This window comes from Chenopodium quinoa, unplaced genomic scaffold, assembly GCF_001683475.1.
Source record: "Chenopodium quinoa cultivar QQ74 unplaced genomic scaffold, ASM168347v1, whole genome shotgun sequence".
In the NCBI taxonomy this organism is placed as follows: domain Eukaryota; kingdom Viridiplantae; phylum Streptophyta; class Magnoliopsida; order Caryophyllales; family Amaranthaceae; genus Chenopodium; species Chenopodium quinoa.
The window spans coordinates 186,456-202,706 of record NW_018744593.1 but is presented as its reverse complement, the minus strand read 5'-3'; the positions used below and the strand labels follow the sequence as shown (position 1 = coordinate 202,706).

General features: G+C 31.2%; 2 protein-coding genes across 2 annotated transcripts; both read left to right on the top strand.

Annotated features, from left to right (window-relative positions):
• Positions 1-843: 843 nt before the first annotated feature.
• On the top strand, positions 844-1,478 carry LOC110699805. Its single transcript, XM_021877319.1, has 2 exons — positions 844-1,141; positions 1,243-1,478. Exons 1-2 carry the CDS (start codon positions 869-871, stop codon positions 1,441-1,443), a joined length of 474 nt encoding a protein of 157 aa, XP_021733011.1. The 5' UTR covers positions 844-868; the 3' UTR covers positions 1,444-1,478.
• A 954-nt stretch (positions 1,479-2,432) lies between these two features.
• On the top strand, positions 2,433-3,178 carry LOC110699758 (zinc finger CCHC domain-containing protein 10-like). Its single transcript, XM_021877276.1, has 2 exons — positions 2,433-2,759; positions 2,846-3,178. The coding sequence occupies exons 1-2, from the start codon at positions 2,433-2,435 to the stop codon at positions 3,176-3,178; spliced, it is 660 nt and encodes a 219-aa protein (XP_021732968.1).
• Positions 3,179-16,251: the final 13,073 nt, after the last annotated feature.

Below are 16,251 nucleotides of genomic sequence, written 5' to 3'. Positions count from 1 at the left end.
TTATTCTGAAGATGAGGGATTGGGTGAGAGCACTGCTAACATCCTAGGTGAGGTGGAAAAGAGTTTGGCATTGGTTCATCCTGGGTGTTCAGGGCAGGGGAGTAAGCAGAAGTTGGATCAACTGGTGAAAGATCTAGGGCAGGGTGAAGTACAGCTTCATGAAGAAGAAACTGATGATGATGAGCTGAGAAGTGAGCATGGTTCTGATGAGGACATAGATGACAGTCCTTGGTTTAGGGAGGATACAGATTTCAAGAAACCTGTTGTGTTGGTGAAAAATCAGAAGTTCACTAACATTTTGGTGCTTAGGAAAGTACTAAGAACTCATGCAATTGAAAATAGATATGAGTTCTATTTTCTACACAACAACAAAGAGAATTTAACCACTTTCTGCAGGAAGAGATGTGGTTGTGAATGGGATTCAAAGAGGAGTAAGCTTCCTATTTGTAAGTGCAGTGAGGAAGTGAGGAGGTGCAAGTATAGGGTCATTGCAAGGCCTTTGTTCAAGAGTAGTGCTTGGCAAATCCAAGATCTAAAGTTGGAACACAATTGTATGAGGAGCAACATGAATGCCAATGTTACAGCAGAGTACTTGGCTGAGAGATATGTGGAAGAGTGGAGAAACAACCCTAGTTGGAAGATAAACAGCTTTAGGGATAGGGTTTTGAGTGACTTGGGCATTAAGATTGGGTACTACAAGGCATGGTTAGCCAGGGGTAGGGCTAAATTCATGATATATGGCTCTGCTTCTGAACAGTATGCCAGAGTTTGGGATTATGGGAAGGCAGTGCAGAAATATAGCCCAGGTACTGTAGTGAATGTGGTGGTTGATGGATTGGATAGGCCAGAGCCACCACTATTCTTGAGGATGTATGTGTGCCTTTCCCCACTGGTAAGGGGTTTCTTAAAAGGTTGTAGGCCTTTAATAGGGGTGGATGGATGCCATTTGAAGGGCTCCTACCCTGGTCAGATTCTGGTGGCAGTGGGAAAGGATGGGAACAACAACATCTACCCCTTTGCATGGGCTACTGTAGAGGTGGAGAACAAAGAAACTTGGTGCTGGTTCTTGGAGTGTTTGAAACAAAGTTTGGATGACTTGGCAATGGGAGGTGGCTTCACTTACATGTCAGATAGGCAGAAGGTTAGTGAACTATCAATTTAGTGACTTTTTGTGGCATTTATTTTGAATTGACTGTGTTTTATTTGTTTACTCACATATAATTGTCATTTTTGTGTTTTTAGGGCCTTCTTGAGGCATTTGAGGAGGTGGTGCCCTTTGCTGAGAAGAGGTTTTGTGTGAGACACATATGGGCAAACTTCAAATTACAGTTCACAGGGTCCACATTCAAAGAGTTGTTTTGGAATGCTGCTAGAGCTACAGTATGGGTATGCTCTGTTCTTTGTTTGTTTATTAGTATGGCATTAGCTCATTTTTTGTGGTAAATCCAGATGTGATTAGTTTATAAGCATAACTTTGTGGTTAGTTTAGTTGAGAACAGTTTGTGACCATCTAGGTGGTCAGTTTTGGTAAACAAGTTTGCTGGCCTAATATGGGTATGCTGACTTTGTTTGCTGGCTTAATATGAGTATGCTGACTATGTTTGCAAACTTAATTTGGGTATGCTGATTTGTCTGTTATGTTCTTGCAGTATGTTAGCTAATATATGCCCTGTTCTATTTGTATGCTCAGTTTATGTGTTATTTGTTTGCTCAATTTGTGAGGTCATTATGAATGCTCATTTTGTCATTAAAGTATGACTGGGCACTGTGTTTGCTCAGTTTGAATGCTGAGTTTGCCATTTTTTGTGGAAAATCCAGATGTGATTAGTTTATAAGCATACTTATATGTAATTGCTTTGCACTTATTGTAGGCTGATTTTGAAATTGCAATGGAATCCATAAGGTTCCTTAGTGAGGATGCCTATGAATATCTTGACAACATCCCTGCCCAACATTGGTCTAGGCATGCCTTTTCAACTAATTGCAAATCTAATATGCTATTGAATAATATGTGTGAAACCTTCAATGCTTGCATTAGAGAAGCTAGGGACAAACCTATCCTAACCCAAATGGAATGGTTAAGGAGGTATGCAATGAAAAGACACAATGACAAGTGGGAGGGTGTGAAAAAAATTCAAGGAAAAGTCATGCCTTATGTGACTAAACTGTTTGAGAGAATGGAGAGGGTGGCTAGGCACTGCATAGTTCAGGTCTCTAGGGATGACACTTATGAGGTCAACCTCAATTCAGACCAAGTAACTGTTGACCTTCAAAATAGGACATGCACATGCTACCACTGGCAATTAACTGGCCTCCCTTGTGTGCATGGATTTTCTTGTATATTAGACAAGAGAAGTGATCCAGAAGAGTATGTGGACCACTATTATACAAGGGAGAGATATTTAGAGGCATATGACTTGCCAGTATAGCCTATGCCAGGTCCCAAACACTGGGAAAAGATTCAACTAAGGGAGCCACTGCCACCACCTGTGAGAGTTATGCCTGGCAGACCTAAATCCAAAAAGAGAAAGAAGGAAAAGGGAGAGGGTGTAGCAGATGCAGCTGAGGGTACTTCACAAAAAAGGCAGAAGAGATGCCAAAAATGTGCTCAATTTGGACACTATGCAAAAACTTGCTCCAATATGCCTCCAGAAGTGAAAGAGCCTTCTTCCAAGCCTAACTCTATGGGAAAACCTGCTGTAAACACACCATGGGTGGAAGAACAGAGGAGAATCAAAGCTGCAAGAGCTTTAAACAAGGTTATTTCTGAAATTTTTCTCATCTATGTGTCATTTAGTTTGTTTTTCTTTGTCTTAATTTAGTATACATCCCCTAATTTTTGCAGACTACTCCTGGAGCATCAGCAGGACCTAACAGCATTGCCAATAAGAAGTTCCCACAAGAAGAGGCTAAGAAGAAGGCTGCTACTGCTGCAGCAAAAGCTTCCTCAACAGCTGCTGCAGCAGCAGCATCTCAAGGACCAAAGGCATCCTCAAAAACTGCTGCAGCAAAAGCATCTCAAGGAGCATCAGCACCCTCACAAGCAGCACCTTCTCAAAGGCCTAATACAAGGTCAAGGCAGAGTGCAGGAGCTGAGCCATACCTCTGCAGCCAAGCATCAACCACAACAACAGCAAAAAATACTACAACAACAAGGCCAAGCAAGAAAAAAAATTAAGTGCAATTTCTGAAAATTGTTGAACCTATTTCTCTGACAGTATCCATTATGTATTCACTTTGATGAACTTATATATTTAGTAGTCACTTTTTGGACTTAGTCCCTTGTAAGTAGACATATTTATGTATATATGATATGACTCTATTTTATTAGATAAATGAAGCACATATATTTGAAGGCCAATATTTTTTGAAATTCATACATACATAAAGTGCAATATATAACTTAAGTTCAATACAAACCACAAATACAACTACAATTAAGAACCATACATAATTAGTAGGAAAATTAGTATCACCATACTTAGACATAATACCCTGGAATTCATCACCCTCCCCTAAACAAGTTTTATGACTACACAAACTCCTAAAACCAAACAAGTACACAAAATACAACAACTACAGTCAACTGAAGCCTGTCACCACTACCATTGTTGCCTGTCATCTTCTTCCTATCACCAGACAAGGCCTTTCATTTAGTCTTCAATGTGTCAACTTCATTTAGCAAACACCTCCTTTGCCCAACAAGATCATCAACCTCCCTTTGCAAAGAATTCATCTCAGACTTCATTAACTTCTTGTCAAGAGTGAGGTTGTTGATTACCTCCCTTTGCCACTCAGTTTGCTCTAAGTCAACCCATTCAAAACATTTGCAACCCCTTGTCTCAGTGTTTGGATCCCAAAATTTACAAGCCTTGAACTTGCGTCCTGGATTCTCCCTCGTCCAAGATGTCAGCCTTGCTAGTGGCAACCCACAGTTACACTTCTTCAGTTTAGAGGGAGATTCAGTATTGCAGGACATTATGACTCCTGCAAACATCAAACAAAATAAAAATAGGGGAATTAGACAAAACACACTACAACAACAACAACACCACTTAGACACACCATGCATCACACAAACCTTGTTAAACTGGTGGCTGAGCACCATTATAGGGATAGCCAGGGGGTGGCTAATTCCCATTCTGTTTCTGCCTAAACTCCCACATACAATCTGCCAAGAACCCAGGATCATCAGTGGTGCCCACATGAATGGTGTAGATGTCCTTATTACCAAGCCTCCTAATCATTTTGAACACATCCCCATCATCCTCTAAATCCCTATATTTCCCTTTATAAATGTAATGGAATCTGGGAAACAAAATATCTATAGATCCTTCTACTGGATCGTCCATTTCACGCAAACGATCTTCCCACTCTAAGCATTTATCTATCAAGTTGTCTTTATCTATTTCTACTTCAATGTCAATCACTACACTCAAGAACTTATATCTGAAAACCACTCTATCCTCAGCCATTCTGCAAATAAAAATACACATATGCAACAAAAAACCCCAATTTTAGAAATATGACACACATGCAACATTAATTTCAATAACACCAAAAATCCCCAATTTAACCAAATTAAAGAACCCTAACTTTTCTACAGCATCAAAATACAAATTACATCAACATTATTCAAATAAACACACAATTGGCAGTACAAACTACAATGTCAATATCATATGAACCACAAATACAACACAATTCTACTCAAATCAACTTCAAATATAACAATTCGTATACAAAATTATGAACAAACTGACCTTTTTTTTTCAGCCAACCAAATCTTCAGCAAATGCGTGAACAATCCTCCCAACATCTTCGCAATTAAGCAATTAACAAGAACCCTAAGTCTAATTGAATTTCTATCCCACAAATTTTGATTCTTCACTATAAACAGCAGCAAAAATGGGAAAAAAACGAAGAAAATCGTGGTTTAAAAAAAGGGAAGTAACAAACTAGCCGTTGACATGGGGCCCACAAACGGCAAATCAGACGGAATAGTAACGGAGGTACTGAAACCTATACTTTTGTCAGTTTGGAGGTACTAATTTAAAAAAAAAAAATTAGATGGGTACTAAAATTCAATTACCCCCAATTTTGAGGTACTAAAATTCAAATTTTCCTTTTTTTTATGATATAAAGTACTCCCTCTGTCCCCCATTATAATTCCTCTTTTCCTATTTTGGAGATCCAAAATATTGTTTGTGTTTCTATTTTTGGATAGTGCGTAAAGACCATTTTACCCTCTTTTCTTTTAATTTTATTCATTGTACTTTTTTTAATGTAATTGTTTGTGTTTCTATTTTTGGATAGTGCGTAAAGACCATTTTACCCTCTTTTCTTTTAATTTTATTCATTGTAATTTTTTTTAATGTAATTCATCCACTTTCTCCCCTATTTCTTAAATACCGTGAAAAAATACAAATAGGAACTATATATGGGGACGGAGAGAGTATTGTTTAGATGGAAATAATATAAAGTACAATTAAGGAAAGTATAATATAAAGTACAATTGGGGGAGGGGGAGAGAAATAATGAGTAAGTAATGTAAGTGGGGTTAGTAGGAGAGAAAATAAAAAAAGGGAAATTCTCTTTGGTAATATTCAATTTTTTATTTTTCTCTTTGGTGAATCGCAAAAAAAAAAACTTATTATGAATTTTTTATTACCATATATAATAGTTATTTTAATTAAAATAGCTAACCATGGTTAGTTTAATAATAATTAAATGGTTTTTGTAAAAAAAATCACCCCTCCCCCAGCCTCACCAGTCACCACCCTCTCCCTTTTCTAATAAAGTGGTGGTTTATATATGGAATACAATTTATGATGATAAGTAATTAACTATAATAACTCGATTTATTGAAGGCATGATTTTTAAAATTGGCATATTGAAAGATTTATAACATAAGTTTGGTCAGACAATTTTTTGCCAAATATTAAAAGGCATTTAGACTTTAATTGTTAAGTTAACCATATATATAACTAGACGAAGCTCGTGCGATTGCACGATTTGTTTGTTTTTTTTTCAAACAAAATCTATCTATAATTATACTAAAACAGAGGACACTCAAGTTACAGCTTGACACGTGTCGCTCTATAGTTAAAACTTTTCCCGCTCATTTTACCACCTCTAAATACATCAATTACATCTTATTGTGATATTAATATTCCAATTATAAGTCTAACGAAATCAATATTAATTTGCTAGACATAAATATACATTTTTTTTTTTTTTTTTTGTTGTTGAACTTGGTTTATAGAAATTATAACATCACAAATTGATCATTGGGATATTCTTGCCGTGAAACAAAATTTATATCATTCTTATTTAGTTAACTTATTGAATGGATTTATCTTAGTATAATTATGATAGCAATATCAATTATTAATAGATACAATATTAATTCTAAAATACATAAGATGCATATATAGTATTATTTTATAAAAAATGCATAAATTTTTATTATATAAAATATGCATATCATTTTATTCTCAAACTATATATTTAAAAATCATATATAGGACGAATTTCAATATTAATCCACGTTTGCAACATTGCAATTTTTAAGAATCTTGATTGATTATGAAAAATAATCTCGTAATGTAGTTTATCTGATCTTTGGAGTAATAATTATACCGGTGTATTCATAATGTAATAATAACTCTAACTTTTTACGATTTTAGTGTACTCTTTAATTTGTTTGCCATATTAATTAGGTAGGCATCCAAATATTTAAGTGTTATTTTTATTTTTAAAATTTTTTTATTTATGAATAAAAAAAGTGTTACGAAAATTTAAGTATCTAAGATATGAAGCTGGCCTACGCAATTTTAGTTGTGCTAGAAACGGACTGTAGTAAAATCTACTCTTATCTGAAGCAGGGGAAGCATGAAAAGTCAAGCTTTGTTTTCATTATTAGTGACATTCTTAAGCATGAAATTTTTAAATATCTTTTAATTATTATTGCAATATTTCATAGAATAATATCTTTCATCACATCTTTTGACTCATTTCGGTAAGTACGATTATGTCTAATTTAAAAAATCTACGCCTTTTATTCCTTTTTTATTTATTTAATTTGATTTAATTTAACTATTTTTGTCAAATATTGAAATATTATATGTAAGAAGTATTTTTTAAAATATTATCATTCCATTTTGACTGTAACATTTAATCCATATACAATCAAATAGAATTTTTTTTTTTACATATTTTTTATATGTTAGATAATTTTTAAAATAGTATTAACATATACAAAGTACTACGTATGAGATACTACTCACTCTTTTTTTTTTTCAATAATTTGTTTTCATATGTGTTTTTTTAATCAGGCTTTCCTATTAAAAAAATGACAGTTTCCCATATTACCCTTTTATGCCCCCCATAGTATACTTACTTTCTTCCATTGAGGAGTATTGGGTGGAAAATATCTTAATTAATTCTCTCTCCCTTGCCAATACTACTCAAAATATGATAATATCACGTTTTGTACAAAATTTCCTATCAATTTTTTTTAATCAAACCATAATAATAATAACACAAACTTTTATATGTGGCTAAAACAGAGGGCACCTAGATGCAATAAAGACACATGTTACTCTATCAATCAGTATTTTCCTGCCCATTTACAAACTCCTAAATAAAGAAATTTTTATAAATATCTTGTAATTATTATTGGAATATTTTATAGAATAATATCTTTGTTAGGGGTTACTTAATTGGTCAGGGGTTACTCACTCGGTCAAAGGTTACTCACTCAGTTAGGGGTTATTCAGTTAATTAGGAGTTACTTGGTTAGGGGTTTCTCGGTCGGTCAGAGGTTACTCGGTTGATCAGGGGAAACTCGATCGGTCAGGGGTTACTCGATCAGGGTTTACTTGGTCAGGGGTTACTCGGTCGATCAAGGATTACCTGGTTAGGGTTTACTCGTGTGTTAGCTGGCCGGTGTGGTCACCCACACAAAAGTTGATGTAATAACAATACAAATACATTATCCTAGCTATTGAAGCAAAAGATTGCAATTTGTTAGAAATACAATTTTTATTCCCTACTTTTTTTACAAGTTTTTTCTTCTATAATTCAATATAATATAGTGTTTACGTTAACTTATAAACAATAGAGCAATTGTTATTACATCAATCATATTTCATAATATACTACTCATAAATCATTATTTTTTTTTAAAAAAAAAAAAAAAAAAGAAAACCGTTGCTCATAACAAAATCAAATTTGCAAAATATGGTGTACCATTAAATTTTTTTTTGATTTTTTTAAACAAAGTGTACCAATCAAATTGTGTCAAGAAAATAAGGATGAATAATGTAAGAGTGTAATGTATGGTCATATGGATACTAACCTAAAATTTTATATATTGTTGGGTTCGTATCAATGTGTAGTTTAATGATATACATCAAATTTTTATAATTTTTGTTAATATATATATTTAAAAATATTGATGGTCAAATGTACATCTTAAAGACCGTGCAAAGTCAAATTGGGATTATCAAATTGGAATTGAGGGAATATTTTTATTAACATATATATATATATATATATATATATATATATATATATATATATATATATATATATATATATATATATATATATATATATATATATGTTTGGTTCAAAAGATATCATTATTTGCACAAGGTAATTATACTGAAGCTTCTCCGTCGTCAAAATAAAAAATATTGAAGTTTTTTTTATATTTTCATAAAGAGTTTTGATTTAAAATTATTATATGTTAAATGAAATTGAACGTATATATTCATATCTTTGTTTCAATGTATTTATTTAAATAATGAATTGCAAATATGATAATGAGGATTGTGATAAAATATTTAAACTTTATAAAACCGTGCAATTGCACGGTATCTATACTAGTATTTTACTAAATATATATTTATCTAATAAACTTTGTGATATTTGCTTGCTTATTACTTGAATTTTTTATTATAAAATGAATTATTTACTTTGTTTCTCATATTTAGTTAAAATTTGTAATATAAAAACATAATATTTTATTTCACAAAGTTTCATATGTGGCTAGTCACACCGTGTGGTCGGGATTACTTGGTCAGGAGTTAATTGGTTGGTCAAGGGTTACTCAATCGACCAGGGGTTACTCGGACGGTCAGGGGTTATTCGGTCAGTGTTTGGGTGTGTCTTAGCCGGCCACGCAATATGGCCAGCCACACAAAGAACGCGCTAATTTTATTTGTTTTAATTAATATAAAATTTTTGATCTAGATCATATATTGCAATTTGTTGAATATGGAAGAGAAATAAAGAGAGATATGAGAGAAATTGGGGAGAGAATAAATCAGTCTATCTTATTCCATAGAGTGGAGGATATATATATATATACATACAATATAACAAGGGTTTGCTTAGATAACAATAAACCCTAGATCTAGAATTTTCCAGAATGATAGAAGGAGGATAATGGATATCCACACAATATTTCATAACACTCCCCCTTGGATGTCCATTATCGAAGAGTGTGCCTCGTTAAAACCTTATTAGAAAAACCCAGTGGGATAAAAACCTAATGAAGGAAAAAGAGTACAACATTCTTCGTAATACGCTTGAAATGCCGCCTCATTAAAACCTTACTAGGAAAACCCAATGTGGGAAAAAACCATGGTTAAGAGAAAAAGAGTGCAGCGCGTATTTTTTCTCCCTGGTAAATACATAACTTGAGATTTTCTAGTGCCGCAACAATGAATCCAATATGGTTGGATATCTTCTCATATGTAGTAAAATGTCATTCGTTGATCTTCGATCCTCCTAAACTGAAATTGCATCTTCAAGTCTTCACGTGAACATGTGAAGTGTCTTCATTTCACCATACCTATAACAATAATACCTGTGTTTTTCCACATTTCATTCGAAATCTCTGTTTAAAGTTGCCTTAACCATTACACTTATACCTTCTTCTGGAGGTCGTGAATAATAGAAATTGATGATCAATATTTGATCAATCATTCTTTAATAATTGTATGGCAACACATGATATTATTAATGTTGTTCTTCAATCTCATATGAATTATAATATTCAAAATATAAAATTTGTAGGGCTATAAATACGTTGCATATAAGTTCTTCAGAAACTTTTCTTACATGATTCATAAATAATATTAAATCAACATCATATATAATTTCATTATAATTATAAACCCATTGGAGTATAAATATCTCCTTTTAATTTTCCATCAAAGTTGTAAATATGTCTTACTATACTTTGAATGAACATTCATATACACTACAATTATTGTATAGAAACTAATGCATGCAATATGAGATATATAAAACATGATAACATATTAAGCAAAATATACAATAAGTAATGCATCTAACAACTACTGACATATGCAATGAACAATCCATTAATCTATGACTCATACATGCATATGAACATACATAGGACTCAAAATAATGCAAGACACTGTACAGTGTGGATTTAAAAATCCATATTTCATTGGACTTCTGGTCCATGATAAACTTTTAATTATTATCATTTTGTCGACATTAAAATAGAAATATATATTTCAGATCCCTTATTCACTAGTCCATTCTATCATGCATATGCATATTATTTATCGGTTCCATAGTATACAAGTATTATAAAAATTCCTTTAAAGTACATTTCGCATACTATTTTACTATGATATCTGAATACATTTCTTATTGGTACCATCATAATTTTCTTACATCATAGGCCATCTATTGTAATAATTCAGATATCTATACCACTTTTAGGGTATTTCATACACTATGGTGTTTATATACTATTACGCTATTAGTGTTAACTGCACTATCTTGCCATATATCATATCTACTAGACATATATTTATTTTGGAACCGATCATACAACCTACACTTCAGGTGTAGTGATTCAAGTATAATTGGCAAGATTTTATCTCAATGTATACACATAATATGACCAAAATGTATCTTCAACGCTATGCAACATGAGTCATAACTGAATACAAATCAAATCATATATGTGCAACATATCTTGATAGTATATAGACAAAAGTTGGCATATAATATTTCAAACTACCATTATAGGGATCATAAAAAAAAAAAAAAATTCTTTTTATTCGATTTTTTTCCAATTTTTGCTGTTTCTTCTCCCCCTAAGTTGGTAAAATATCTCTTTTATAGGGGCGTCTAATTCTATACCAACTTAGTATATAAATTTGCATTAAAATTCATTTCATTGGGAGGATCACAATCAAAATTTATCTCTCAGAAGATTTGTATTAAACAAGATTTATCTCTTCTGGAGAACAATTTCAATGAATAATCAATTATTCATTAACTTTACATATCATGTGTATTTATTATTACATTTTCCATAATATTTACTCTTCTGGAGATCAATGTCAATGGGGAGACATGTGTTGTGCAATTGTACGTTTTTCATTCCTTTTCAATTTCTTATGTGCTGACATATAATGGCCCCAATCACAAAAGAATTGGTATACAAGCGTAAATCAATCTTTGAAGACTTAAATAGTGTATTTGGTGAGCTTCTGGTCACCTAATACTTGACAATAATATATAAGTTATTCTGGTGAACTTCTGGTCACCTATTGCTCTTTCGTATTTATGAAAATCAAAACCTATTAACTCTTGAAATTTTCATTAACACAAATTATTATAGCTCAATCTCAATGTTATGTCTTGCCATTCAATTTATTTCATATATCTAACATTGAGAGAGTGTCAGCACATTATCAAATGAAACTTCAGGTTTCCATAACGGGTATTTATTGAACCCGAATGGCCTAATTTAATTATCACATCCAATCACATCTCTGAAATTGAACTCTAGTCAGTTTTCCAACACTAGTGATAACTTTATTAAACTTACTTTATGCATGGCCATGAATATGATGTGATATTAGAACACCAACATGTGTTTCATTATATAATTGGCAAGACAATCAACTAATACTTGATCCAAAATTTTATACTCTGCTAGAGTTTTGACTATAATCTTGATACATGCTAAGCTTGTTAAGCATTCTGTACTCTTCTAGAGTATCTATATAATCACGGTACATATCCATTTTACTAAATATAATCTCTTATAAAGGTTTATCAAAATGTATCACTTCCTCAAATTTGCTATTGTCAATAATTGCTCTTTTCCTGTTTGAATATTCTTATCTTTGTAAAATATATTGGGCTCGGCTACGGCTACCACGCTTCAGGCGTGCTTTAGGTTCATTAGCAACTAATGTTGTCCTTTTGGGACATCAATTTTAATTAGAGCATTTACAGTTGGTATATAGCTAATGACATCTATTCATATCCATCTTCAGGATGGTATCATTTTGAAATATATTAATTAACATGTGGCCACTTTTATTAAATAAAACGTTAATATTTAAGTTAATGTATGTACCAAACTGACCATAAATATATTTTATTATTTATGTGCAAGGATTACATAAAATAATGAAATAAATACAATCTCCCCCTAATCCTTGCATGTGGGACATGAAATGAATCCAACAACCTTTAAATCTCTTTCACCTTTAAGACATAAGTTCTTTTAGCAATGCATGTATCAAGCATAATAAAATTATCCTTATAAACTCTAACCTATAACTCTGGCCCAATTATATAATCTCTATAAGAATGGGAATATTAAATATATTTTTACAAGTTTTTCACAATGTCATCTATCTCTTGCTCAAATAAATATTGTGCAATCATGTTTAATTTGCAGATCGTATAATTTTACATGAATTATATTCATCACGAAAACATGCATGTATCATCTTAATCAAGAATCTAGTAATCAATGAATCATTAATACTCAGTCAACTTTTCTAAACTTTTGTATTATTCTTAAGGGTTTTGGGCTTTATAAGTTCAAGAAACTTTAAATCTACGTGTGTGAGTACTCTTTATGAATCTAGGGAACTTCATGTTCGTACATCTTGTTTTTGCAATTCTTATTTAATGAATCATAATTAAGAAAACGTCATGCAAACATGTTTGTTATCCTTTCAATCTCAATTTCTCATTTGCTTCAGGGAGTGAGTAAATCTAGTAATTTATGATTTACCAACTCACATCCACCCAGGGTTCGGTGTCGTCTAGAATATTATTCAAAGTCTAGCCTTTTATATATTCTTTCTCATGGCGTTAAGGAGAGAATAAATTAATTATAATAATAGTCTTGCTCATATGTAACAAATATTAGTCGTGCTCATATGTATAGACTCTCATCTCATTTATAAAATCAAACCAAATGAATGTATGAGCATCAAACAAGTTATGACGATAGCATTTAAATAACAAGTAACAAGAAGGTTAAACAGGTTTCATGCAATCTTAAACGTATTAAATATCACAGTAATATGGTGGTCATACATCTCCTTTAGATTACTCCAAATGACTTGTGAGTCTTTAATATAGTCAAATACTCAGTCTTAAGGCCTTTATGAAGGTGATGGCGAAAGAATATCATAGCTTAGCCTTGTCTTGGCTTGTTGCTTTATTATAACTGAATTCCTTCATACGTCTGCTTATTAGTCAGCAATGGTGCAGATAACGTATTAAATATGGAAGAGAAATAAAGAGAGATATGAGAGAAATTGGGGAGAGAATAAATCAGTCTATCTTATTCCATAGAGTGGAGGATATATATATATATACATACAATATAACAAGGGTTTGCTTAGATAACAATAAACCCTAGATCTAGAATATTCCAGAATGATAGAAGGAGGATAATGGATATCCACACAATATTTCATAACACAATTCCTTTTTTTTTCATTGGCTATAATATAACATTTATCCTATGTGACGTTCTAAAATTAACCTTACGTGGCATAATCCTATTGTAGCGTTTTAAAATTATTAATCCTACGTGGGCGCTTTTTTATTATAATCCTACAAAGCTCTTTTAAAAAACTAATTTTACGTGGCATAATCCAATTGTAGTGTTTTAAAAATATTAATCCTAAGTGGCGCTCTAATAATTTTTTTAAAATTAAAATCCTACGTTGTGCTCTAAAACTCAGGAAAAAAACTCCCCTTTATATATATACCACACAAAAAACGCGCTGATTTTATTTTAAAATTAATATAAAATTTTTGATCTAAAATAAATTGCAATTCTTCTTTTTTTTTCATTGGCTAAAATATAACATTTTCCTATGTGATGCTCTAAAATTAATCTTATGTGGCATAATCCTATTGTTGCGTTTTAAAATTATTAATCCTACGTGGCGCTTTTTTATTATAATCATACGTAGCGCTTTAAAAAAACTAATCTTACGTGGCATAATCCAATTGCAGCGTTTTAAAAATATTAATCCTAAGTAACTTTCTAATAAGTTTTTTTAAAATTAAAATCCTACGTGGCGCTCTAAAAACTCGGGAAAAAACTCTCCTTTATATATATATATATATTAGATTGTTGATTATTTTTTTTTTTTTTTTTTTTTGGAAAACAATATAGTGGTGGTATCAATATATGAAATACAATTTATGATGATAAGTAATTAACTATAATAACTCGATTTATTGAAGGCACGAGTTTTTAAATTGGCATATTGTAAGATTTATAGCATAAGTTTGGCTTGACAATCTTTTGTCAAATATTAAAAGGCATTTAGACTTCATCAATTGTTAATTTAACTTTATATACTTCCTCTGTTTTTTTATTTTATTGCACCATGAAGGATTTTACGCTTGCCAATGCATTACTTTAGCTATTAATATCTTCAATTATACTTTTGTAAAAATTATAAAAAATTGATATTTGAAAAGTAGATTTTGAGACGAATCTAATTAGATCCTATATGGCTATGTTTTTCCTCATGGATAAATCACAAATGATGGTCAAAGAAGATTAAGTGAATAGTGTAAAAGTCTTTATGGTGCAATAAAAGAAAAACGGAGGAAGTATAATTGTTGATTAGCTACTTTTTTTCGGAAAACAATATTATAGTATTATTTTTTTTAATTCGCAAAAATCACGCTAGTGCTAGATTAAATGAAAAATTTATAGGCCATTGTTAATCACATTTCTATATAAATAATTCATGACATGAACTTGACATATATCGTTTTATAATGTAATGACATATAATGTATACGGTCATAACCTTCTGTTGATAATAAACATGTAAGTCTTCAATGTAATTCAAATCAATTATTAATAGTTAAATTGAATTTGCATTGATAATTTAATGAAAAGTGCTTAATGATAATATAAATATAATCACAAAAGTCATAATCATAGCATTCAATATGATTACAAAACACTTTATGGTCGTAGACCAATAAACAATAAAATTGTTTGTTATAGATAATGTCCTATTAGTATATTGGTGAATACCTAATACAAAAACAAAATTTAAAATTTGTCATTTATTTTTTGGATCAAACAAGGTTTTGAAGAAAATATTTTACAGATTTTTCCAAGATTTGCTCCACAAACCCAGATCATCGATCGAAAAAGTGAAAATTTAAGATTTTTGAATACATGTAATAGTCGATTCCGCATCCCTTGATTGAAATTGTCCAATTAAAATGTATTATTTTAGGATTAAGAAACAACCCAAATTCGCACGAACCCCGATTTTCGAATATTAAAAAAAAAAAAAAAATTGCATATGGTGTGTAGATCGGGGCATGTGTTCATTTTCTATTGATGCGGGAGTGAATTTAAGATATAAAGATCATGATTTGGTGCTTCATTTCATTGTCTCCTTGAAGAATGTTGAAGAAATTTTTTTTGATTTTAATTTAATCTTATTTTTGGATTTTATTAAAATGTGATTTTAATAAAATAATTATGAAAATTAAAAAAAAAAAGAATTTCAAAAAATCAAAAATCGATTTAAAAAAATGAATTAAAAAAAAATTAAAAAAGAGGTTTGACCAAACATTTAAAATAAAGGAAAAATCAACCAATAGGATTTAAGAATAGTGATGGTCATTTTAAACATGACCATAGTAGAATTATAATATTTTATCACCTCAATTTCTCCATACACATAGTTCTAACAGGAATAAACTAACACTTAGATTTTTAAACAGGGTCGAATCTATATTTTTTTCATAGGTTGGTTCAACCAAAATGAAACAAATTATGTTAAAATTATTTATAAATTAACAAATTACATAAAATTACATATAAAATGACTATCACAGAATTTTAATATATTATCACCTCAATTTCTCCATACACAGAGTTCTAAC

What these genes read in the sequence shown, in the direction of transcription:
- LOC110699805 (XM_021877319.1), top strand. Translation starts at nt 869, where the DNA reads ATGTATGTGTGCCTTTCCCCACTGGTAAGGGGTTTCTTAAAAGGTTGT. An exon ending in ACATGTCAGATAGGCAGAAG is followed by an intron (nt 1,142 to 1,242) that starts GTTAGTGAACTA and finishes TTGTGTTTTTAG; the next exon opens with GGCCTTCTTGAGGCATTTGA.
- LOC110699758 (XM_021877276.1), top strand. Translation starts at nt 2,433, where the DNA reads ATGCCAGGTCCCAAACACTGGGAAAAGATTCAACTAAGGGAGCCACTG. An exon ending in CTGCAAGAGCTTTAAACAAG is followed by an intron (nt 2,760 to 2,845) that starts GTTATTTCTGAA and finishes TAATTTTTGCAG; the next exon opens with ACTACTCCTGGAGCATCAGC.